The following is a 25,723-nucleotide window of genomic DNA, read 5'->3' on the forward strand; positions in this document are numbered from 1 at the left end:
TATCAGTGCTTCTTTACTTTCATGATTAACTTGCAAACAAATTTTCAGAAAAACACGATTGGAATTTTGGAATTTAAATTATTTTGTTGTTTTTCTTTGTATAATAGTGACTAAAGGCATCTTTAATGTGCAGCTTTTATAATTAAATTTTTTTCTGTGGTTGGAGGTTAGCTTGAATTCCTAATTCATGATTCTTGGTGTCTGAATCTGTTGTTATGTTTTTTTTTTTTTTTACCCCCCTTTCTAGTTTTGGCAAGCGTTCTGCAGGAAGCTTTAGGCGTGGCTGTGAATGCATTGTGTTAGAGCCTTCTGAAATGATTGTGGTAAGAATATGTTTTCCTGAACCTTTTATTTTCATAAAGCATTTTTAAAAAATAAGAGTTCTTTCACAAACTATTCTTCATAAAGTATTGTATTTTTATAACATACTTAATAATTATGAATTTGAGTTCATAATTGAAATTATTTACAAAACTCAAAAAATAGAAGGTAGAAGATTGACAAGAGACAGTGTGTGGTGTTTGAACTTTATAATTCAATCAGTAGTTATGCCCTTTAACTGAAATTTGGGGGACCTTGGGACTGTAGAAGCTTAGCTCCAAGTAGCCTTTGAACAAGTTCCTTGAAGTGAATTCCATTGATGTATTCAGGGAGCAGTTAACATGAGGCAATCCTGGAAATTCCTTTAATTGAATGAAAAATTAGAGAACCACCTTGTGAATTTGAAGCCCCCGACAGCCCAATGTCACAGTGGTGTGATTTAAGATACATTAAGATAAGGCATTGCATGGAATGGAAACAGTGATTTTAGCAACCTAACTATTTTCATTAAAGCATTAAAGGAAAACTGTCTTTGGTTCTTTGCCCTTACTGCTTAAAAATGATTTTAGGAGAGGATATTGGGCACTCTTTAAAAATAACAAAAGCGAAGATGTGGGTGGGGAGGGTAAGGTACCCAGCCCTGATACCCTCCTTCTTTGTGTCCCCATCTCCTGTCCTCTCCAGGAACGAAACTTGTAAAATAAATGATGGCCAGGAGTGGTAATGGTGGAACTTTTTTTTTTTTTTTTATCACATTTGATTAAATATTTGATGGGCAACTCCAGGCCAATTTTTTTTTTTTTCCAGAGACTGTGGATTTTCCCCATGATGTTGGAGAGGAATTTTGTCAGCAGTAAGAACTTCCTCTCTCTAGACTTAGTAAAAGTTGGGGCCAGATCTCAGAAAGTGAGAAAATAGAACGGTGGTGGTAAAAATTAAGGATACTGGAAAGTGTGGACGGACGATAGAACTTCCCAACGTTTCAAATTGAGATTTTTTTCCCCCTCTTAATATTGTTTTAGGATTTGGCAGAACTTTCCTTTTTAAGTTCCTGGAGTTTTATACTTTGACAGTAAGAAAAGAATTAGTGAGTTTGCTCCCGTGAGTGGAGTCTGAACGTGCCTCTGTGTGAGCAACCCTGAAGAGTATAATTGATGAATATTGATGAATCAACTGACTGTTCTCTGTCGGCGTATTCACGAGAAGTTTTTTAAAATGTTTAAAAGGAGGACTTTTTTTTTTTTTTTTAAATTACTAATAAGCAAAAAAGGAGCAGAAGCTTTGCTTGTAAGCCGAAAGAGGAACCTTGACTTCCTAGCGTGGTTCTGCTGGCAGAACTGAATCATTCAGGCAGAACTGGTTGACTGAATCATTCAGGATTACAGGGGATTTTTACAGATTTTCTCAAATGGATTTGATTTTGTGTGTGTGTGTATGTGTGTGTGTACGCGTGCGTGCGTGCGCGCTCGTGCGCACGTGTGTGTGCACTAAAGTTACCAGCAACGGCTGCATTCATAGAATGTGGTAACATATCCCATGACCTCTCTGACTCATAAGTCAGCACAAAGACTCCTTGAAGTTTCTTCCCCTGAAACCACAGGGACTTGAAGAGTAACCCAGATTCTCCTACGTGGAACTGAGCATGCGTCTTCACAGAAGAGTGGCTGAAAGCCAGTTAGCTTCAGAGAGGTGCAGACTCATTTAAAGTTAGTCTGGAGAGATCCGCACAGTGTGTGTGTGGGTGTAGACGGTGTGTGAGTTTATTTTTGCACCTACTATTGATGTACTGAGTCCTGACTGGAGAAATGAATGACCTGCGGGGTTTGGTTTCAGGTGGACTATATGGATGAAAATGAAGAGTATTTCCAGCGTCAAGCCTCCCACAGACAGTCTCGAAGAAGGTTTAGAAAAATCAACCAGAAAGGTGAAAGACAAACTATCATTGACACCGTAGACCCCTACCCCGTGGGCAAGCCCCCTTTACCTAGAGGCTACCATACGGTAAGTTACAAAGAATTGTTGCTTGTCACGATTCTCTTTGTGGTATGGGTGTATAAAAACGTGGTGAAAATGCTCAGTTTGATTATTTTTTGTTGCTTGTCACGATTCTCTTTGTGGTATGGGTGTATAAAAACGTGGTGAAAATGCCCAGTTTGATTATTTTTGCATTATTTACTTACTTATTTTGAGACGGGTCTCCCTGGGTAGCCCCGGATGACCTGGGATTCACTGCGTAGACCAGGCTCTCCTGGAACTCAGAGAGAGCTCCACCTGCTCTTTTTATCCTTTTTTTCTTTTCTTTTCTTTCTTTTTTTTTTTTTTTGAGTTTTGCTTTTTCTTCTTTTGGTGGAAGTATACATTATGTCATCTAAATAGATTTCAGAAAGTATTGAAAGAAGAAGTAAAGAGATATTACTTAGCTCTTTTTTTTCCCTTAAACTACCCTCCGAGATAAGCATGTCACATTTGATTAGGTATTTTTTTTTTTTAAGTTTTGTTCCCTTAATTCAAGGGGTTAGTTTCTTGCGCTGCACCCCTCTTATGCCTGTATCATGCCTGCGTTTATTTAAAAAAGTAGATAGCGTAAAGCTTTCCCACTACTTTTGTGGGTTTTTGCTCTATTGTGATGCTATCACCTTAGCTTCCTTCAGGAAAACTGAGACGAGAATCCCTTGAAATGACTCCAAACAATCTCAGTGAAAAGATGTTCTGCAGTTCTTCTGCTAACCAGGTTTAAAGACCTTTCCAGTGCTGGGGCCCACTTGATCGTCCCTGATTTCGTAGACATTTGATAAACAAACTCTCCTTCACATTTGAAGAAGCGCGGATAGTGGCTCCTTCGCTATAAACTTCTGCAGTCTGTTTAGAGCCTCAGTTTTCTTTCCTTGGTTTTCAAAACGAAAGGACCCTGAGTTCTAATGCAAAGGTCATAACAGAGAAAGGGTTTAACTGTGCATGGATACAGAATGTGGCCATTATATGAAATTAGCCTGTAGCTTGGTTACCTACTTTATACTTCCCAGTGTTCCTTTCTGCAGGCAAGCACAAGTGGAAAATGTGTGTAGACCAGACCATTTACTCAGTGTTAGTAACTTTAGGCTGAGCACCTTTTATGCCTGTCCGCACACTTGTTTCATTGTAGTTAAGCCTCTAACATGGTTTTGGACACCTGTAGTCTGCTTGTTCCATGCACTATTTCAGTAATATCATGGAGAATCCTTTGCTTGAGTTCCCGGCGAAGAACTGAGTTTTGTTTACTATAAAGGCAGTTCCATTTGTCTGAGAGACTTGGGTATCAGAAAGAAACTGGGCATGGTGGTGCCTGCCTGTTATTTTAGCACTGGGAGGAAGCCAGAGGCAGGAGGATTGCTGCAGGCTGGAGGTGCACCTGTTCTACATAGCAAATTCCAGGCCAGTCAAGGCTTTAGACCAAGAACTTGAGCAAAAAAATAAATAAATAAATAAAAAGAAGGCGACAGAGGGAGGGAGGGAGGAAGGGAGGGAGAGAAGGAAGGAAGGAAGGAAGGAAGGAAGGAAGGAAGGAAGGAAGGAAGGAAGGAAGTCAAATTGTTTTTGCAAACTCCTTTCCAAGGCCGGGCGGTGGTGGCGCACGCCTTTAATCCCAGCACTCGGGAGGCAGAGGCAGGCGGATCTCTGAGTTCGAGGCCAGCCTGGTTTACAAGAGCTAGTTCCAGGACAGGCTCTAGAAACTACAGGGAAACCCTGTCTCGAAAAAACAGAACAAAACAAAACAAAACAAAACAAAAAAAAAAAACAAAAAAAACCCCAAACTCCTTTCCACCCTAAAAGAGTCAGGCAAGTGCAGATTTCCCTGCTCAGTGTTCACCTTGACTGGATTACCTTAATGGGCATGTGAGGGTCATATTATCGCGGTTTATCTTGTCTGCTGTGTCTTGTCTTTTATGGAATATTTCATTACCCTTTCATATATCATTTCCCTTCCTTGGTCTGTTTTTTAAAATACAGTTTTTTTGTGTTGCTGTGAGATTTTTTTTAAAAAGTATTTTTAAACAATATATTACTTTAAGAAACAATTCAATATTAAAATAAATTTTTTTATTAATATGTGACCAGTTGGTATAAATTTTACTAAATGAATTAAGAGTGGCAATGCCATGGTTATAATTCAAAATACTGGGTCTTTTTTGAAGTATAAATTATATTTTAATTTTATATGTATATGTAGATATATAAAATTTATTTGACCTAAACAGATTTTAACAAGGAAAGCAAAATTTGTTTTATATGTTTGATAGACTTGGTAGAAAAAGATTTAAATGGAAATGATCGTTCTTCATTTGCTGTGAGTCAAAGAATCTCTTTCAGAAAGAAGTTGACTAGTGGTGGGCTAGGACGGGAAGCTGGTCTCAGAGAGTTGGGTTGCATGAGTGTTCTTGGGGCGACTCACAATAACTGTCCAGTGCATGGCTAAAGAACACATCGCAGTACATGCGGCCGGCCCTACGCTATCATCCACACTGATAGAAAGTGATCTTCATTTTGGCAGATGCAATGTGTAGCATGTCTGACTTTGTTCCTCTTTTCCTTCCCTCCTTTTATGGCACTCATTTCATTCTGGCTCAAAGGAATGCACTAAATCCCAGGTATTGTAATCCGTGTGGTTTCTTAATACTAACCGCAGTCTGTGCGTGAGTTTGCAATGTTACTAATGAATTGTAGTGCTGATGTCGTTTACTCGGTCTTGTCCTGCCGTGTTTCTCCCTCTTGGGGTGAAACTCGTGCATGCCTTGGGAGTGTTGGTTTAGGTGGAAGAGGAGCAGGAGGCTTCATTTGTGCTATCTACAGATGCGCTGGTCCTTACCTGAAGAAAGCAGTGCCACTGATTTTTAAAAATGAATGGAGCATTGTTTTCAGTTAACTAGTTTTGCAAATAAGAAAAGACAGAATTGGAAGTGCCTTGCTTTTATTTTTTTTGTGGGAAAACTCATGGGAAATTCCTTAGAAACTTATGTTTTAATTGTTCAAGAGATGAAAAAGCAAGTTTAGAAACCCCAGTATGAGAGCATTTGGGGAATATACCGGGGGAATTTCAGTTTCATTAAGAAACAAAAACAGGCTTAGTTAAAAAAAAGAAACTGGAACTTAAAATCTCTTACTGTGTTTTCTTATTTGCACCTTAATTATAATCAGATTTCATGCTTTGGTTTGTCTACATTTTAATTAAGAGTCTATAATACCTATCTTGTTTCTCATTGCCTGCGATAACTAATCTGTAATTTGGTCTTCTGAAGGTGTGGGTCATGGTTGGCTTAGGGAATTTGTAATTATTGAAGAAAACCTGATGAGTCTCTGGGAGATGGTTGAGTAATAGTAACACTTATGGCTGTGTTACTGTACAGGACAACGGTCGTGAGTAGTGAATTGTATTTATTTTGAGGATATCTGTCATTAATACGCTTGGGTATTGTCGCAGCTTTACTTCAAATTACAGGCTATATGAACTTTCAAATTAAATGAGACACTCCTTTATATTCTCTGCAAGGGGATACATGTCTGTATTCTACAGGTGGCATGGTTGGTGTAGTATTGTTTAGAAACACTGCCAATTTGTATGTGGTTTGGTGGCATGGTATATGTACACATGTATACGTGGGTGCAAGTGTATGGAGCCCAAATATGGTACTCTTTATGACTCTCTGCTGTGTTCCTTTGAAACCTGGAGCCTGCTTTTGTCAGTTGGGCTGGCAGCCAGCAATCTCCTCTGGTCTCTGCCCTGAACAGTGCTAGGGTAGAGGTGTGCTTCAAACCTGCTTTAAAATTATTTTAGATGATTTTATTTTAGGTGTATGAGTGTTTTGCCTGCATTTATGGAGGAGTATTACCTGGTGCCTGGAGCGTTTAAAAGGGTGTCAGATACCTTGTAACTGGAGTTAAAGAACAGTTTTGAGCTACCGCATAGGTATTTGGGTATTGGGATCTAAGCATGGGTTCTCTACAAGAACAGCAAATGCTCTTAACTGTTGAGCCATCTCTCCAGCTCATACACATGCACACATGCACATATGCACACACAGACACTCTGCTGTTTCTTTGGGTGCTGGGGTCTGAATTCTGGTCCTTGTGTTTGCTCAGCAAGCATTCTTAACCTCCAAGCCATCTATCCAGCCCTGACACTGCTGATTTTTCAATGATGTGATAAATCGAAAACTTTTATCCAACTTTTAAGCCTGATGACTATATAATTTCTTAGTCATATGACATTTAAAGACCAGTAGTGTTTTCAGTTTTTACCTGGAAAGACAGTACTTTAAGAATACACAATTTAATTGCTAAAAAATAATCCACAATGTAATTTTTTCCTTTTAATCCACAATGTAATTTGTCCTTTTCTGGCATGAGAAATTAAGAACCTAATTTTTATTTAAAACTTGAATTTTAAGCATATGCCGTGATGTATACTTTATGTACTCTTTTAAAATTAGATGTGTTGTAATGGTTTAGAACAGACTCTGATGATGTCCTTAGAGTCATGAAGACTGAGTCCACGTGGGGCATTTTCAGGACGCTTCGCAAGGCGAGTGTGCGAGGTTTGCAGGGAGAACGAGCGCTTTAATATGCAGTGTGAAGAAAATGCTCACTAGTGTTTTCTAACATTTTCATGAGTGGAACTCATCGCTGCTGTTAAGGTCACCAAAAAGGTTTGAACGTTCAGCCTCACTGCGAGTAGTAGATTATGGAATCGAGTAACATTGTTCTTGGTGGAGCCTGGTAATTTGGAGTCAGCTCCTATAAAGGCTTTCTTGGCATGTAAACCAGCATTGGTTTACCTTGAAGAGCGGGGTAGGAAAGAGAACTTCGTTTGCCCTTTCGTTGCTTCGGGCCGTTTTTGGATATTCGTATGGCAGGGATGCTCCAGGTCCGTGGTGAGGATGGAGACCACAGGTGGAGGAGTGGCTTTCAGGAAGGCTGGTGGAGTGATGTGGAAAGTTGGCACGCACCTCTTCTGCTGTGTTTTATTCTCTTACTGTAATGGGCGAGAAAGGGAGCTCTTGATTCTTTCCAGGTTGGAAAGGACAAAAATGGTGCAGAAAGAAATCAGACTGGAGACCAAAGAAAACATCTCTCACTTGTGGACGCTATGTACTCCCGCCGAAGCTTGAGGGGTCTCTAGCTTTCAAGGCTGGTTAGAACATTAAAATGTTCTCTACCCTTGGCATCCTCGTTGACAGTCTTCCGCTACAGCTGGCTCTCTGAAACATACCCCTCCTTCTCATGACTGTGACTATAGGTACAAGGCAATGCATTCAGATTCTCAGCGAAGAACACTGAGACAATGAGAGCCTGTCAGTCATGGGAAAAGATGTTTCACATGCATTTTGGTGGCTTTGGCTTTCTACAAGCATTGTAGGTATGGAGCTTTTCAGAAGGTCAGGTTTAACTTCTTGATTGTGGGTATGCAAGAATAATAGGAAATATTACATTGTATTAGTGTATTGACTACAATGTGACCTTAATGCTTTTTATCGCCAGCAGCTTGTGAAATGTGACATCAGTATAATAAGATGACACATGTATGAGACTTTGGAAGACCAGCCCCACCCCTTTTGAGATCATTTGATCTGCCTGTCTCATTGATTTGTTTAGAGACAGGAGCTCACTGGCTAGTTTGGAACTCAGCCTTGTAGATCAGGCTGGCTTCGCCTCACAGAGATCTGGCTGCCTTTGTCTTTTGAGTACTGAGATTAAAGGTATATGCTACCATACCTGGCTATGAGTGTTTTTTATTTGTTTGATTGTTTTCTTTGTTTTGTGTGTGTGTCAGATAAAACCTACTTTTTAAATGACCATTTACGATATCACTTTTTTTATCATATATCTTGCATATTTCTAAATGATATTAAAAAATCTTTTCCATGTTTTAAAAATTAAACTTTTTAAATCCACATACAAAATTGACAATTAGACATGTTCGTGAATACTTTATAATTTTTTAACATGTGTATTCATTGTATGATGTCTAAATAGGAGAAATATGACAGTGTTCTTAAGCATACACCATCATTTTATGGTATTTTTTTAAAAAATAGATTTAAGTTGGTGTTTCCATAAGAATTTCTTGGTTGGTTTAGTTTTAAAAGTTATTGCATATTGAAATAAAAAGTTGCTTACAGTAGTCAGTTTTATACACATTTTTTATTTGGGACAAGTTTTTTGAATGAGTTACTCTTAAATTAGAAATCCAGGTGTCTTCACCTATTTCATGACTTTGCTTTTTCACTAGCTTTTCAATGCTTCCTTAGTTTGATGTAGTGTCTGTCTCCTGCTTAACTGTATGAAAATGCATTCTAAGTTAGATGTCATTGACTTCTATTTTTAGTAAATTTCTTGGAATATTAAGAACTTCGGAGTTTACCTTATGTCTCTCCTGACTATAATATATTTATATATTTAAAATGGTTTCTAACACACATAAAGTTACGTAAATGTAGGGTCAATGTTATAACTATTTCTTTAAACATGTATCCCCTCATTTATCCCCCAGCATCCGTTTGCTTGAATGAAGCAAAAAGCATCTGTTCTCAGTGCTGATGTCACTGTCTTTCTGTGGGCTGCAGTAGGATAGGGCTTCAGAAAACTGAAGATTTTATTTCCTTTGTCATCCAGGAAAAAGTCAGTATTTTATTTTACAGACTTCTTCATTTGTTGGATGCCCATTTTTCAGATCTGTGTTAGAATCTAGTGATTCGTCCCCTTGACCTTGCAATTTCACAAGGAAATACAGATGATAAAAATATAGGGAAATACAGGGTGGAGTGATATGCACTGGGTACATGGAGGAATCAGGAGTGGCCTTCAGATCATCAGTCATAATGTAATGTCGTGGCCAAAGGAAAAATAGTTCACATGAAGAATTTCATTTGCTCAAAGACTAAAGGCTGTGGGGAGAATCTCCCCTCCCCCCAAAAGAAGTGGATTCACTTTGGGGAAACCATGTTGAGAAATGAATACTAGAGTGGCCAGAGAAGAGGCTATGGCACCCTGGTGCTCACTATTTGTTTGTTTGTTTGTTTGTCTCAAGACAGGGTTTCTCTGTGCAGCCCTGGCTGTCCTTGACTTGCTCTATAGACTAGGCTGGCCTCGAACTCACAGAGATCTACTTGCCTCTGCCTCCTGAGTGCTAGGACTAACGGCATGCCACCCTACTTAGAAGTTCAGTTCTTGATAAACTTACCTGCTCCAAGCTGGAATAGGGATGACCCTAAGGACCTGCTTAAGCTGTGGAAGTGGAAATAGTATTTGAACTTGACAACTGAGTTAAGAACTAAGGGTGAGGATTCAAACTGAAGAAAGTAGGAATAGGGGCTGGAGAGCATATTAGTTTCTCATCGGACCACCAGCCCACAAATAACGACACTGAGACTTATTATTAATTATGAAAGTTTGGCCTTTAGCTTAGGCTTGTCTCCAAGCAGCTTTTATATCTCAAATTAACTCATTTATATTAATCTAGATTTTCTTATGGCTACTTCTCTTCCATCTTGTACCTCCTGTTTCCTCTCCATGTCTCTTGGCTTCTCCAGTGTGCCTAGGTTCTCCTCCTCTTCCTCCCTCTCCTCTTTTATTACACTGATCTCAGCTATACATCTTCCCACCCTGTACAAGCATCCCACAGCAGGAGAGTGAGCTCAGTAAAGAGCACCATTGCAGAGGCCCCCTTTGTCTCAGTTCTATGTGACAGCTTACAGCTCTCTGTAACTCCAGTTCCAGGGGATCTGATATCCTCTTCGGTCCTCTCTGGGACCCAGGTACACATGTGGTACATAGACATACATGCAAGCAAAACACTCAGACTGTTGAAGGAGGCCACTTGTTGGTTCCCAGCCGCTCAGCAGCTCAGATCCGAAATAATCACAGAGAAACTATATTATTTAAAACACTGCTTGGCTCATTAGCTCTAGCTTCTTATTGGCTAACACTTATATCTTAATTTAACCCATTTCTAGTAATCTGTGTATTGTTACGAGTCTATGACTGGTGTCTGTGTCCGGTGGGGCTACATGGTTTCTCTCTGACTCTGCCCTTCTTTCTCCCAGCATTCAGTTTAGTTTTCCCTGCCTATCTAAGTTCTGCCCTATCAACAGGCCAAGGCGGTCTCTTTATTCACCAATGGTATTCACAGCATACAGAGGGGAATCCCACATCATCATACACATACATAAATCTTGAAAAAAGAAAACAGGTATGTGACAGAAATGGCGCTCTCAAGTATGTCTCATTCAGCAGTCCTGAACTTGTGCGTCAGGTGTTTCCGTTAGGATTCATAACAGTAGCAGAGTGACAATTAGGAAGTAGCAGTGGGGTCACCACAGTGGCGGATCTATGTTAAAGGGTCATAACATTAGGAAGGCTGAGAACCACTGCTCTTGTTCATTCATCTTAGCTAGTCTACCCATAGTGCTCCCTGCACATTAATGTTTCATGATCTCCCCACATATAAGCACACACCCTTGAGTCGTGGTTTGAAGTAGGTTAGCTTGAAACAAGGCTTTGGTTTTCTTTTTTTTTGGGTTTTGTTTCGTCAAGCGTTTTCTCTCCCAGGTTGGTCTGTAACTGCCAGTACAGATGGCCTTCAGCTTCTGATCTTCCTGCTTTCACTTCCCGTGCCCCAGGACCTCTGGTGTGCACCAGCAAGCCCAGTTGCTGCTGTAGTGGGGCTTACTCTCGGCTTCATTCATGCTAGCCAAGCATTCCGACAACTGACCACATCCTTAGCCCAAAGCAGATACAAATATCAAATCGTGAAAAAGGACCAAAAAGCGTGTGGAGTGGAAGTTAGTGAGGAGCATGCACAACCCCACCTTGCTAAAGCTGTGCATTTTAGGCATGTGGATGCTTTGGGTTTCACTAGTGTTTTTTGAGAATGTGAAAACTACCCTTTGTATGATCCTTGCCAGCAAATTGACCGACTCCTCTTTACTCAGGTCATGTTGCATTTTAAATCCCCCAGAGAGGTTTTGATGGAAGGGTCTCCAAAACAATAGGTGGAGGAAACCTTACCCTGCAATTTCTGGCAAACTGCAGACAGTTAGAGCTGCTGGGTTGCTGTCACCCTCCTGGTTTTAGGGAGGGACCTTTTCTCTTTTTTGCAGTTAAAATCAGGTATTTGTGCTGATTTCATTAGTATGGATTAAAAAATTAAGCCATAGAGCATAGATAGTGAAATGTAAATCACAAAATAATTTAAAGCATAAAGTGATTTCTCACGCTATTAACAGCATGCATTGCAAATTCACGCAAGGCAGTTGAGAATAGCATGCAGTGTGCTGTTTACCCAAGTTTCAGCTTCAGCTGGAGGATTTCTATTTTTGTGTATTACATCATCTCAGCTAGAGAACTCCGGTGTCCACTGGGATTTACTGTTCTTTCATTCCGTTCGGAAAGAGAGCATGTATTGATGTCATAATTGGACCTATCTTTCAGTTGAAAGTAATAGCAGTGTTGTGTAGCAAGTCATGCAATATTTCAAGCAATTTGTTTGTCAAAAGAGATCAGTGGCACTTTGTCCTGCCTCTCGCTGAGACCACGGGTAGCTCCCTCTCTCTGCCCATATGTGTTTTAAATAGCATTGACTAAAAATCCGCTTTGCGTTACCACAGCAAAAATGCCTTTCATCTCTGCCAGCTTCAGTTTTCATCGTGTGCCCCCTCACCCCGCCCTGTTTCTAGCCTTGGGTTTTAAAAGCTGATTGGGAAGCTCTCCACTTTGGACATGCCAGCTTTGCCGTCTGCTGTCGGTGCTCAGGTGGTCTTGTTATAACGGCTATCAGTTGCAAGGAGTCTGTTTTCAGTGTAGAGAATAGTGAGTAATTAGAACTGCTCTGAGTTTGGAATCCAGTGTTAAAACAATAGTGATAGCCAGATGATACTGTTACCCTCTGGGTGATGCTAGCTAGCATTTAATGGAATGTGCACATGCTAGTTTTTTTTTAAGACAGTTGTGAAATGAAATAGTTTAATTATTTATATAACCATGATTTTAAAACATTGAATGATCTGCATACCAGTGTAATGAATATGTATATAAATCTGTATCTCTGTATATATAAAAATTCTCCCTTATTCTCAAGTGATTTAGTGTCTATCAGTTATATCTATTTGTGTTTTTAACTGATTAGGAACACGCCTCTGACACATTATTTTTAATAATGACTTTATTGATGTGTGTTTTACATACTACCGTCGTCTATTTTGAAGTCCTTTTCAGTGGTCTTTCTCACTTAAAATAAGCATCATGTGACATTACATTTGTCACCTTGCTGGCTTTAAACAGATGTCTTGATAAAGTAAGTTGGTAGTGGATTTGGAACTGGTTTGGACTTACCCATTTCTTTGCTCTGTTTTCTGATCATAAAATTTCACATAGGCTGAAGAGCCTGGGGTGTGGGGGGAGATGTTGTAGGAGGTATTGGGGGTACTGTGTGGAAGGCTCATGTGGAAGGCAGGTGGTGCCTGGATGTGGTGTGTGTGGCCTTAACCAGAAGTGAGGGTCAAGTGGCCCTGAAATGGGAATTATGGGTTTGGATGAGGAGAGGAATAACTCAGATGCGGAAGACTGGAGAATGTGCAAGAAAACATCTGAGGACAGCGGTGGGAAACATGTTAGTTCCGGAACAGTCTAGAAGGAATTTTGAGTATTTAAGAAACAGTTAAACCTCAAGATGTAGCATTTCCTTTTCATTAATTATAAAACATATTTGCACTTTCTGTAGTAAGTTTAAAACCAAACCTTTAAAAAAAAAGTCTGCAAATTATCAGGACTTTGGTAACTACCAAGGGAAGGTTTTAGAGAGAGGGTGATTTCTTTTTTTTTTTTTTTTTTTTTTTTTTGCCATTTGTCGCTCTGTGCAGTGAATATGTCACCAGCCCACCTTCCTGTCCTTGGTGTTGGCTTTCCTGAACCGAGGAGCACTTGCAGCTTCAGTTAGTTTTTCTCTGGAGTGACCTTTGACCTTACACTTAGCGTGTACCAACTTTAATTAGACCAGCTACCTTTCATCAGCTGGTCAACCCAAGGGTTCTTCTGGGCCCAGCGCCCTCCATTCCAGAGATCCACAGAAACCGCAACTGTGGGTTGTTTCAAGGTACCAAGAGGCTGGTTGTTGTCTGGCCGAAGCCCTTCTTAAGCTGTTTTCATTTCAGACTCTTCTGCCCTTAAGTCTTAGGCCTCCCGGGAGCTTTTGACAACACCAGGTTCTCCATGTCATCCTCTGTCTCATTGGAAATTTAAAACAAGGGGAAAAATAAAAGCCTGGCAGTGGTAGCACATGCTGGGCACACCTTAAATCCCAGTGCTCCGGAGGCTGAGTCAGGTGGATCTCTGAGCTTGAGACCAACCTGGTCTACAGAGCAAGTTCCAGGGTTACCCAGAAAAACCCTGTCTCTAAAGACAGGCAAACAAAAATGAGAGTATATATTCACTCATTGTAAATGGAGACTGCTCTTTTGTTCCTGGTTACTCTGACTCGAATAATCACACAGAAATTATATTAATTACAACATTGTTTGGCCAATAGCTTAGGTATATTCCTACCTAGCTTTTACGTCTTAGCACGTTTCTGTTAATCTGTGTATCACCATGAGATTGTGGCCTACCAGTAAGATAAGGTTCCAACAGGCGTCTTTCTCCTTCAGTAGCTATATGATGTCTCCTTGACTCTGCCTACTGTCTCTCTGTCTCTTCCAGCCTCTCTATAGTCTGCCCTGCCATAGGCCAAAGCGGCTTTATTCATTAACCAGTAAGAGCAACACATATTCAGAAGGACATCCCACATCAACTCATCAGTTTAAAAAAAGGATATTAAGGGGACTGGAGAAATGGCTCAACAGCTAAGAGGGCCCAGGTTCAGTTCCCAGCACCCACTTGGCAACTCACAGCCACCCATACTTCCCGTGCTAGGGAATCAGATGTCCTCTTGACCTCCTCAGGCACTGAATGCATGGGTGCACATACACACCTGCAGGCAAATCACTCACACAAATAAAGTAATAAAAATCAGCAAATCTAAAAGAAATGTCTAAAGGGTAATAAGCTATCAGCCATCAGTGTTCTTCTAAGAGATACATAAGTACTTTGTAAAACAAAAATAAGAGCAGTGATATATATATATATATATATATATATATATATATATATATATATATGTATCCCTAAAGTGTGCTGTTCTCATATCTTCATCTGTGGGAAATCCATTTTAATACATTCTTTTGTTTGAAGAATGTAAGGTACATGAAGAAAGTCTGGCCTGACACCGAAAAGGGATTGTAGAAGGGTAGAGTATTGTTAAATTGTTGTTGTTTTAAATAATTAGTCTCTGGAAACCCACAATCCACTGTGGCCAGGAAGTAGGTAAGCCAGCTTCTCCCTCTGCTCCTCTAAGTCCAGGTCCCCAGTCTCATCCTCAGCTCTATAACAGACGTTCTGCTGTGGTCTGTCCAAACATTCTGCTCCCCATTTCCAGGGGACTGACTAAGCAGATCCTGGTGGAACAACCTGCTTTTCTTTCTCCTGTGTATCCCACAGCCCCTACCCCGCCAGCCCATCCCCATTCCTAAGTGTCAGCTCCCAATTCCCAGAAATACATTTTACCTGGAACCCACAGTAGACACACCTATTAGGATCCCAGAAGAATTTCCTATGAGACAGTACACAGCCACCACACTCTCCTAAGAACCAGAGAGGGCAACAGAAACCAAGGAGCAAAACACCTACCCAACAAAGACAAAACCGAATGTCAGTACTTAGATGTCAGCATGAAAACACAATAACAATAACAGTCAGGATAATGTGTGTACTCTAGAGCCCAGCAACCCTAGTAAGAGCAGACCTGAGTATTCCAACAAAGCTTCATGAAGCACAAGAAAGAGACCTTAGAATAGCCTTTGTAAATATGACAGAAGTCCATAAAGAGGAAATGAATAAATGCCTTAGAGAAATCTATGAAAACAAGTAGTGGAAAAGGAATGAACAAAATAGCCCAAAACCTGGAAATTGGAAATAGAATCAGCAAAGAAAACCCAAGTTTGGGAATGAAAATTTAGGAATTGGAATTGGAACCTCAGAGGCAAGCCTCACCGACAGAATACAAGAAATGGAAGAAAGACTCTCAGGCATTGGAGACATGATAGAAGGAATGGATACATCGGGTGTTAAATCTAAAAAGAAGTCTTGGCACAAACATCCAAGAAATCTTGGATACTTGGAAAGACCAATCATAAAAATAATAGGAATAGAGGAAGGAGAAGAAACCCAGGTTAAAAGTACAAGAGTTCAACAAAGTCATAGAAGAAAATTTCCCTATCCTAAAGAAGGAGGTGCCTATGAAGGTACAAGAAACATACAGAATGCCAAATATGGATCAGAAATGGAAGTCCACTTGATATATAATGATCAAAACACTAAATGTAGGGAACAAAGAAAGAATATTAAAAACTGAAAGGAGAAAAGACCAAGTAGCATATAAAGGCATACCTGTTAGAGTAATACCTGAATTCTCAATGGACACTCTGAAAGCCAGAAGGGCCTGGGCAGATGTTCTACAGACTCTGTGAAAACTGGCAGGTAATGTGTGAGTCATGGTGAAAATTGCTTGACATCACACTCTGTGGGTAAGGTACTGCCTGGAATCTTTGAGAACCACTCTTTTAGACTGTTTGCTCATTGGTTCCTTTTTATTTGCATGGTGTATTTAAGTTCTTCAGAAAGAGGAAACAGAGAAAGGTGGGGAGAAGAGGAAAGAGAAAGAAAGGAGACTATCTGGTTGTCTTAAGGAAACTGACTCATGGACTGGAAAGATGATTCAGAGGATAAAAATACTTCTCCTTGCAGAGGATACAGGTTTGATTCCCAGCACTGACATGGCAGCTCACAGCTGTCCATAACTCCAGTTTCAGGGCATTTAACGTCCTCCTCTGATTGCTGCGGGCTTCAAGCTTGCACTTGGCATGCAGGCATACATGTAAGCAAAACACTCATAAAATAAATCTAAAAATTCAAGAGGAAAACTGGTGCATGCTTCTGTGGAGACTGGCAAGTCACAGATCTGCACCTCTGGGAGCATGACTCGGTGTAGTGTGCTGCAGCCATGCACCCGTCGGGATACACACGCAATGTGTGTCTCTGCCTTCATTTTTATCTTAGGAGGTACTGCATAGTTGTAAGGCCCAATGAAAGTGAAGACATGCAGCCCCATGATTACATCTTGAAGATGATCTCAGAGCCTTGTACCAGGCTGTTCTTGGAACCCATGCTTTGGGCCTTTGCTGTTTGGTTTTGAATGAGTTATCCCCTTCCTTATTTTTTTTTCTTTAAAAATTTCTCTTTAATTTCCTTACACACTGTAGAAGGCACAAACAAGAAGATCCCGAGCTAAATATAAATGGGATTAAAATTTTACAATGCTTTAATGTTGACTAATGTTCATGCTGGTTAGGCTTTGGCAAAACTTGACCCAAATTGGAATCACCTAAGAAGGTGGAACCTCAGTTGAGAAATTGCTTCCATCAGATTGGCCTGTGTGCATATCTGTAATGTATTTTCTTGAATATTGACTAAAGTGTCAAATAAACCCTTTCCTCCCCAAGTTGCTGTTTTGGTTAGTGTTTTTATGACAGTAGTGGAAACTAAAGTAGAACAAGGTTTTGAATACATTAGTTTTATTTGTTATCAAAAGTCTTCTGCAATTATTACAAGTTTTAATTACCTTATTTGGCATTTTTTTATTTAGAGCCTTTTCTCTTTTAGGAATCCTGTTTTCGATCTCCCTTTCTTCCTGAAAAGCCTAAACTCAAGCTGTCCATTAAGGTGACGAGTATGACCTGTGTAGTATCTGTTGAGTGTAGTCAGACTCTTTTTTCCCACCTGCCAGCTCCCACGCAACCGACACAGATTAATTACTAATGTTTTGCTGGTAGCTCAGGCTTGTAATTAGCTGACTCTTACATTTTAAATTAAAACACATTTTTTGTCGACCCTTTAACACTTGGCAATACTTTCTTTCAACATGGCATATTCATCTCTTTCCCCTGCGTCTATGCCTCAGATTTTACCCTTCTTCTGCCCCGAATATCCTATCCTATCGACCAATCAGCTTTTTATTAATAATGAAGGCAACACATACTTATATACACAAAGATTGTTCCACAGCAGTTGCGTAAGCTTTAAAGCTGGGCTTTGCTTCCAGGTGTGGTTGTATACCGCTGTGATCCCAGCACCTGGAGGTGGTGGTAAGGGGTGCTATTGATGTGAGGACAGACCTCTCTACAGAGTGAGTTCCAAGCTAGCAAGGGCTAAGTGTCAGCATAGTGAAACTAGTTTTAATCCGCTCTTCCATACATCACCTCTTACTATAAATAGTTTAAACAATGTTCTTTGACAGTTCAGGATAGTATTTAATTACAGATTGTCTCTAACTGAATAAATAAAGTAATTTATGTATTTATATATTTATTATAAAGTAAAACCCAGAATTGTGGTTTTAACTGACATTTTTTTTGTCTTTCTTGCCCTCTGTTTTGAATATGTCACCATCCTTTCCTCATGAGTCCCTCTTGTTCTGTTGTATGAAGATGCTGCCATCATTCTTTTTCTCCTCCTGTGTTAAGACATGGTGGCTAATTTCCTTTGTCATCTCCAAGTGTGTCTAACTGCTTGTGCTGTGCCCTCAAGTCCACACTGATTCAGAATCAGCTTTGAAAGCAAAATAAACCATGAGAGAACAGAGCCACTCTTGGAGGGGGCTGGAGGTGCTCTCTGTGCCTCACCTCGGGAGCCGGGTCTCCCGGTGTACACACCCTTTCTCATTAAGAAATATTTCTGCTTTAACTCTGTGCTCTTCAACGTGCTTTGGCTTCTTTGTCAATAATGCATTTTTCTAGGAGTTTGATCTTAGTATTGCTATCTTGTTAGTGTTTGGCTTTGTTTTTATTATCACCATTGGACTGAAATGCAGATATTTTAAATTTTCGATCCAGTGTGTTTTTCTTTTGCTTTATGTCCTAGAAGGAACCATTTATTTCTTATTAGACACAACCTGACAAGAAAATAGATTTGATTACGTTTCCTCTAAAGTAACTATTCAGTAAACCTCTCCTATGAGGAACAGACTCTTCTCGATATCTAGAACATTGTTGAACTGGCCAGGAAACTTCTCTTGTGACCTCTTCTTACATTTTAGGGGTCAGTTGTGGACTCAGTAATTTGTGGCATTCTTACCAATGCATCGTTATAGATGTATGCTTGTGTGTAATGCTCCACGGGAGAGGTTATGTATTGTATCTCTATTGAGTCCGATTCACATGTGCACTTACTTGTTAGCAATTCTTAATTGTAACTGACAGCTGCATAGAATTAAAAGTTCTAGTTTCACCCTTCGTTTTTAAAATCAGCATTGTAGTAGGGGATACTTTCATTTCAAAGTAGAGCTGACTGCACATGAATAATTACATGGCAGTTAAAAATGTTCTTTCTATTTGAGCAGTTAAGGGAGGGAGAGACAAGGTGTGTGATCTGGGCTCTGTTCATTTATTTATGTGTAGGAAGATTGAATGTTGTCTTAAACATGAGATCATTTTTCAAAAACATTTAAAATTCTATAGCATGTAAAAGGTTTCCTATTTAGAAATAGTCTCTACTTTAAATTATTTTTCTGTCACTTTTCTTTTAAACATTAAGCCAGGAGGGCCAGGACAGCTCTGTTATGGTGGTGAAGCCCATCAATTAGTGCTCCCATTTAAAGTCACCGTCATTGTCTTTAAACGAAAGCCACTGAACCATGTTTGAAAAGTACTTGTATTCTTATTTATAAATATTAAGTTCTTTAGGAATAGAAAGAATTGTTAGTTAGTAATCAGTTTCCAGGCTAGTGGGGATAGCTCAGAGTTAGATTGTTTGCTAGTATTCATGAAATCCTGGAGTTTGAATAGCGATATGGAAAGACATAAAAATTTTACATCGGTAAGCTCTTTGAGAATGGTATCTTGTATCCCATAGTTTATGTCTTTTTTTTTTTTTTTTAAGTAACATGAGGTCTCTTGGGTTCTATGTGGATGCCCTGGGATCAGACCTGCAGAACTAGTTAATTCTTTTAAGAGTGGTAGCATCCGTCTGCCTGCACTAAGGGTTCTGTATGAGGTGATCCGCACGAGGATATTGTTTCTAGCCGTCTATATGACATTAACTGCTGAGCTGCCCTTCAGTGCATGAGACATTTAGAATTATTTTGGAAGGAAGAAAATGGCCCTTCCTGAGTGTTTATGGTGTACTGATCTGCTAGATTTTTGTCAGTTAAGCCTTCAGTTCAACTCACTTGGCCAAATCGCCCTCCCTGTGAGGTAAGTTCACACGGGCAGTGAGGTATAGTGACATGTCCATTGCCTATGGTTTCTCACATGTAATAAAGGTTTAGTCATAAAGTCAGACATGCATCTTTTCCTGTCCCAGTCCATGGGATTAGTTATTATTATTATTATTATTTTTTTGGTTTTTCGAGACAGAGCTTCTCTGTGGCTTTGGAGCCTGTCCTGGAACTAGCTCTTGGAGACCAGGCTGGTCTCGAACTCACAGAGATCCGCCTGCCTCTGCCTCCTGAGTGCTGAGATTAAAGGCATGCACCACCATCGCCCAGCGGATTAGTTCTTTTTTAAAAAATGACTTTTACAGCCACTGTTTCTTAATACCATTTAAACTTAGGATTTGATTTGAGAGAAAGATCCATTAATTCAACGAGGTTAGATGCCTACTATTTAAGTATCTTTTAAAGAAATAGACTCTATCATTCTATTGTCCAGCTGCAGAAACAGTTATTTTTGTGCAGTGATAGACTTTGACTCACTTGCTGGTTTTTTTGTTACATTTCCCCCCCCTCTTAGGACCATCCATAAAGTACTTTCTCCTCTCACCCATAGCCTTTCTAATTTGTTCAGTATAGGAATGAGCTCTTACTAGTAAGTAGTACCACTCTTATAGCAAAGGGATGACTTAAATTAGCATATTTTAAAATGTAGGCACCAACACCGTAATAGGGGAAGTCAAAAATCTTGACAAAAGTCCTCTCATAGATATATTCTTATTGTGTGCGTGTACTTATGGATGAGTACATATGTGTTATGTGTGCAAGAGTGTGTGCATGTGTGTACAGAAGTTAAGATAACCATGGTTGCCACTCTTTAGGCACCATCTTCATCATCCATCCATCCATCCATCCATCCATCCATCCACCCATCCATCTATTTATCCATTTATCCACCCACCCACCCACCCACCCATCCATCCATCCATCCATCCATCCATCCATCCATCCATCCATCCATCCTCCACTCATCCATCCATCCATCATTTCTGAGGGAAAGTTGAGCTCTCCTGGATCTGGTGCTTGCCAAGTAGACTAGGTTTGCTTGGTAGAAAACTTCAGGCATTCTCCTGCCTCCAGCTTCCATGCACACAGATTATAAGCTTGTACCACCAAGCCTAACTTTTTATATGGATTCTGGGAATCAAACTCAAGCCTTCATGTTTGTATAGCAAGTACTTTGCCAACTGAACTATGCCCCACCCTGTATATGCTTTTATTTTTAAATATTATATATAGTTGTCTAAAATTAGTCATTGCTTATAGAGATCTCTCATAAAATTGCTTGCTTCTCCATAAGAAAATATTAGAAGTGTTTAGGTAATTTAAGACTATTAAAGGAGCACATTTAGTGTAGGGAGCTAAAAGCCTTCTATAAGCAGGCTAAGTCATGCAAGCCTGTTATTCCAGCTAATCAGGCATTTGAGTCAGGGTGACAAGTCACAAGCCCATGGACTGTAGGGTTGCAGAGTGAGTTCAAGGCCAGACTGAGCAATGAAATGAGAATGTTTCAAAGGTGTATTGCTATTGTGCACTATGAGGCTTGAGGATCGGTCTCAGTGCTATTAAAAAATACCTAATTTGCATCTTTTCTTCTAACCTTCTGTCTCCTATTGCTTTTTTCCCTCCCTCCCTTCCTCCTCCCTCCCTCCCTCCCTTCCTCTCTGGTTTTTCAAGACAGGGTATCTCTGTAGCTTTGGAGCCTGTCCTGGAACTAGTTCTTGTAGACCAGGCTGGCCTCCAACTGACAGAGATCCTCCTGCCTCTGCCTCCCGAGTGCTGGGATTAAAGGCGTGCGCCACCACCGCCCAGCTCACATTGCTCTTTGCTTCTCATTTGCTATTACTTGGTGTTGGGTAGCAGCCATATTATGTAAGATTATGACTTTGAAGGCTCTCACATCTGAACCATTTAAATAGTATACTTCAGACATTGCCTTTCTACATTACCACCATCATTTATACTCTAAGATGGGAAAGACTCAACCTGTGGGTTATGACTCCCTGGGTGTCAAATATCAGATATTTACATTACAATTCATAACAGCAGCAAATTAAAATTATGAAGTAGTAATGGAATAATTTAATTGTTGGGAGTCACAGCAACATGAGGAACTGTATTAAAAGTCACGACATTGGGAAGGCTGAGAACCACTGCTCTAATGAGTTCTGGTGTCTGAGAGCATCTTTCTGTATGCTCCAGAGTGAGAACACTTACTGTTTTCATAGGAAAGAGCTACATATGAAGCTCTCGTATCAACTGGGCATGTCAGCTTATGCTGTCCTATAATCCTTGATACTTGGGAGGCCGCAGTAGAAGGATCATTTGACTTGAGCCCATGGTTTCAATAGCAGCCTGGCCAACATAGTGAAACATCATCTTTAAAAAAATATGGAAGAAACCCTTCCTAATGTTTAGCTCTAACTTGTCTGCACATAATCTTAGCTCAAATTCTAGATCTCTTTTAAAAGCAATACAATAGATTTCCTTTTTTTCTATTTAAACAAAATTTTATTTAAAATTTCAATATCAGTTTTTAAAAGTATTTCTGTTTTATTTTTCTTTATTGAAAATAGATTGTTTTTCATACAATATATTCTGCGTACAGTTTTTTGTTCTCCAACCCCTCCCAGTTCCTCCCCACCTCCCTTCCCATCTGGAACCACGCCCTTTCTGTCTCTCAATAGAAAACATAACCAGGCATCTAAGGAATAATAATAAAATAAAACAAAACAAAAACAAGTCAGGGTAGGACAAAACAATAGGAGAAAAAGAGCCAGAGCAAAGGCAAGAGAAACACATACAGATGCCGAGATGCTTTCATTCACACACAGAGAAGCCCCCTAAAAACATAAAACCAGAAACCGTAATGCATACACAAAAGAGCTGCCAGGTTAAAATTCCCTGACACAGTGTTACGAGACAGAGACCCTCCACAGATATCGTTGAGTTTGTCTTGTGTTGGCCGTGTGCTGCTGGGCATGGGGCTGGAGGGATTGGAGGACGTGGAGGAGACAAGCCTTCTAGACGCAGACCGCCGAGGTGCACAGTGGAATGGGGCAGCGTGCATAGGTCCTGAACAGGTCTGTACCCGATGAGGCCCTAGAGCTGAGTGAAGCAGACACATACCTACCTCCACCCCTAACCCAGAAGGTGGCTCCAGTTGATGATTACATTCTATTTCAATACAGCCACGAGCTTCTCCTCTAAGTGCCTTCTCCTTAAACCAGCTCAGCTCCGTACCATTGTCCTAAGTGTCTGTGGTGTTTTCTGCCTCGAGGAGAACACGACCTTTACGTCCCACCTTCCCTGGGATAGCAGAGCTAGAATGGGCTGCTGTCTTTGTCACCGTTCGTCACCCAGATTACAGCAGAATGTCCTGTCTTCCAGGCTGTGGATGCCACACATCTGATGATAGAACCTGTAATTGTTATATTAGGTTCCCGGGAATCCCACTTGACACACACGGAACCTTTTGGCTGATCAGTTTTATAAGAGAAGCCCTGGCCACCTCCTAACCCTTTCCTTCTTTAAGTGCAGATCTCTATGTTCATCTCTGTGAAATTTGCATTTCCATACTCTTTTTACCTATCAGGGTATAAAGCCCTTAATTTAGTAAAAAAAATAAATAAGTTATGTTTACGCTTATTGGTTTATGCCGATTTTTCCTCATGTTGAAGACTGGTAACTTTACATGTTAGTGGAAGTGGAATCGTTTAGGTGTTTATGCTGTGTTTGAGCAACTGTCATGCATCATGTTTTAGGGTCATTGTGACATTATCAGTAACGAAATCATCTGATGGCCCGGGACATCAGCTAACCTGTATGACAGTTCATAGTGCTGTATTTCCTGATTTTGTTAAATAAGCAGAGGGAACATTAGCAGCTCATAGTTTTCATGCAGATGCATTAGTCACAGAGGATTACATTGTAACAAGCTAGCTATAAAGGTGTAATTCTGCATGTTTGGAGTGCTGGCTTTAGGAAATCTAGCAAGAAGCCCTGTGTTGGAACCTTTGCTTGAGGAAAGGCACTCAGTGTTCAAGGACTCCACCCCTGAAACCTTGAACACTGCAAGGTTGAGGTCTAACCCTTTTCTTAAAATAGGTTCAAGGAAATGAAGTAAGCCTTATTTAATCTGCTATTGAGGTCTGCTCGCCTTTCAAACAAGTGGGTTTCTGGAAGTCAGTGTCGGAATTTCTAGTGACTCACAGGCTTGTTCCCACCTCTGCTGGTCTCCATACCTTGTCGTCCTCTAACCTTCTCTTCTCAGAACGTAGCAATTACACATTGGCTACCACATTAATTTCTCAGTTATGAGTCACTTGCAACGTAAATCATTTGTTGTCAGGAAGTTTTATTTATTGAAGAGAGAAACCACCTCAAGTAAAGATTCCTTCATTGTATGACTCCGGAGAGTACTGGGTCATTGTGATGTCTTCCATTAGATAACTCTGCCATAACAGGAGTTTTAAGGCTTGCTAAAGTTAATTTAGATTCAATCAAGATATTACTTAGCAGTTTCTAGGTGTCAGGCAATATGCCTACTTCTTTTGTATTTTATATCATAATTTTTAATAATGAATTGGAGGCACCCTTTTGTAGATGAACTCCGTGACCCCTTCCAGTGGGATGTGTAGAAGACTAATCTGGAGTGTACTCAAGGAGGAAATAGGTTATGCAACGGTGTGAAGTTAAGATTTAAAGGGTCAGCTGGGCGGTGGTGGCTCATGCCTTTAATCCCAGCACTTGAGAGGCAGAAGCAGGCGGATCTCTGTGAGTTTGAGGCCAGCCTGGCTTGCAGAGTGAGTTCCAGGACTGACTCCATAGCTACTGAGGAACCCTGTCTTGAAACACCAAAAAGAAAAAAAATATCAGGAGGAACCTGGTGGTTCAGCCCTGTACTCTCAATTACTTAGGAGTCTAAGGCAGGAGTATCACAAATTCAAAGCTTTTCTGAAATGCAGAGTAAGTCCATGTTCAGCCTGAGGATCTTCAGACCATGTCTCAAGATAAAAGTAAACAGAAGCCTGGGGGTGTGGCTCATTGATTGGCAGAGTGTGTGCCTAGTTTGTGCAGAGTGCGAGGTTCAAGTCTACCTCCCACCCCAAACCAACTTTCCCCTTTTGAAAGATGTATGCGAGGGGGAGGGAAGTTTGAGAATGCACTGTGAGCCTGCCTGCATGAGTTTATGTTTACAGTGGGAGTGCAGGTGTCTGTGCAGCCAGAGGAGAGCATCAGGACCCCTAGAACTGGAGTTAGAGATGGTTCAGATGCTGGGGCCTGAATCTGCATCCTCTGCAAGAACAATGAGTGATCTTAAGCACTGAGCAATTTTTCCAGCCCTAGTAGTTTTCCTTTTTGACAATTTATGGTAGGTAGCAACAGTTGAGACAGGGTCTTTTACTGACGCTGATATTGCAGGAAGGCTAACTAGCACCTGGTAGCCTGGGTTCTGCTGGTCTTCACTCCCAGAACTTGGGTTTCAGGCAAGGTCATGCTGAGGATTCAAACGCATGTCTTCATACTCTCCAAACAAATGCTCCTACTGCTCGTACCTCCTTAGCTGCGGAACAGTTTTGAATGTCACTTTTTTGGGGAACAGTAATATATTAGGAATCAGATTTGTAAAATTCTGATTTTTCAGTTTTCAAAGGATGACTTCTTTCTTCGCTTCTCAATGACAGATCCCAGCTTCTGTAATTTTTCCCTCTGGTCTAAAGAGGGAATAAATCAATGCATAACTACTCAGGCATAGTCGGAGTAGGAAACTAGACTTCTGTAGTCTTCTAACCTTCTAACTTTGTGTCTTACACACACCCTTTTTAACAAAAGGTAAATGTTCATTTTCTTTTATCTGTTGGGCTTAACTGTTTGTAAAGCTTATTGTGAGCCATGGATAATATTAAAAACCAAAGAACCAAGTAAGTTTTAAATATGAGTATTAGTTACCAATAAAAGAAACAAACTATTTTTATCATCTTGGAGTAATTAGAAACAGTGGATATATTAGAA

The 25,723-nt window shown here is 40.3% G+C and overlaps 1 protein-coding gene across 3 annotated transcripts in view; it reads left to right on the forward strand.

The window, feature by feature from the left end:
* The window catches only part of Rapgef2 (Rap guanine nucleotide exchange factor 2), a 213,081-nt gene that overhangs the window by 98,521 nt on the left and 88,837 nt on the right, over nt 1-25,723 (forward strand). For 2 of the 3 annotated variants that reach the window (XM_038347929.1, XM_038347931.1), the window contains exons 5-7: nt 248-323; nt 2,155-2,322; nt 4,929-4,946. In XM_038347929.1, coding sequence (XP_038203857.1) covers nt 248-323; nt 2,155-2,322; nt 4,929-4,946 — 262 coding nt within the window. The remainder of the gene's footprint in view (nt 1-247; nt 324-2,154; nt 2,323-4,928; nt 4,947-25,723) is intronic. The other variant, XM_038347930.1, reaches the window with a different exon arrangement.

The sequence above is a fragment of the Arvicola amphibius genome, chromosome 11, assembly GCF_903992535.2.
Source record: "Arvicola amphibius chromosome 11, mArvAmp1.2, whole genome shotgun sequence".
NCBI lineage: Eukaryota > Metazoa > Chordata > Mammalia > Rodentia > Cricetidae > Arvicola > Arvicola amphibius.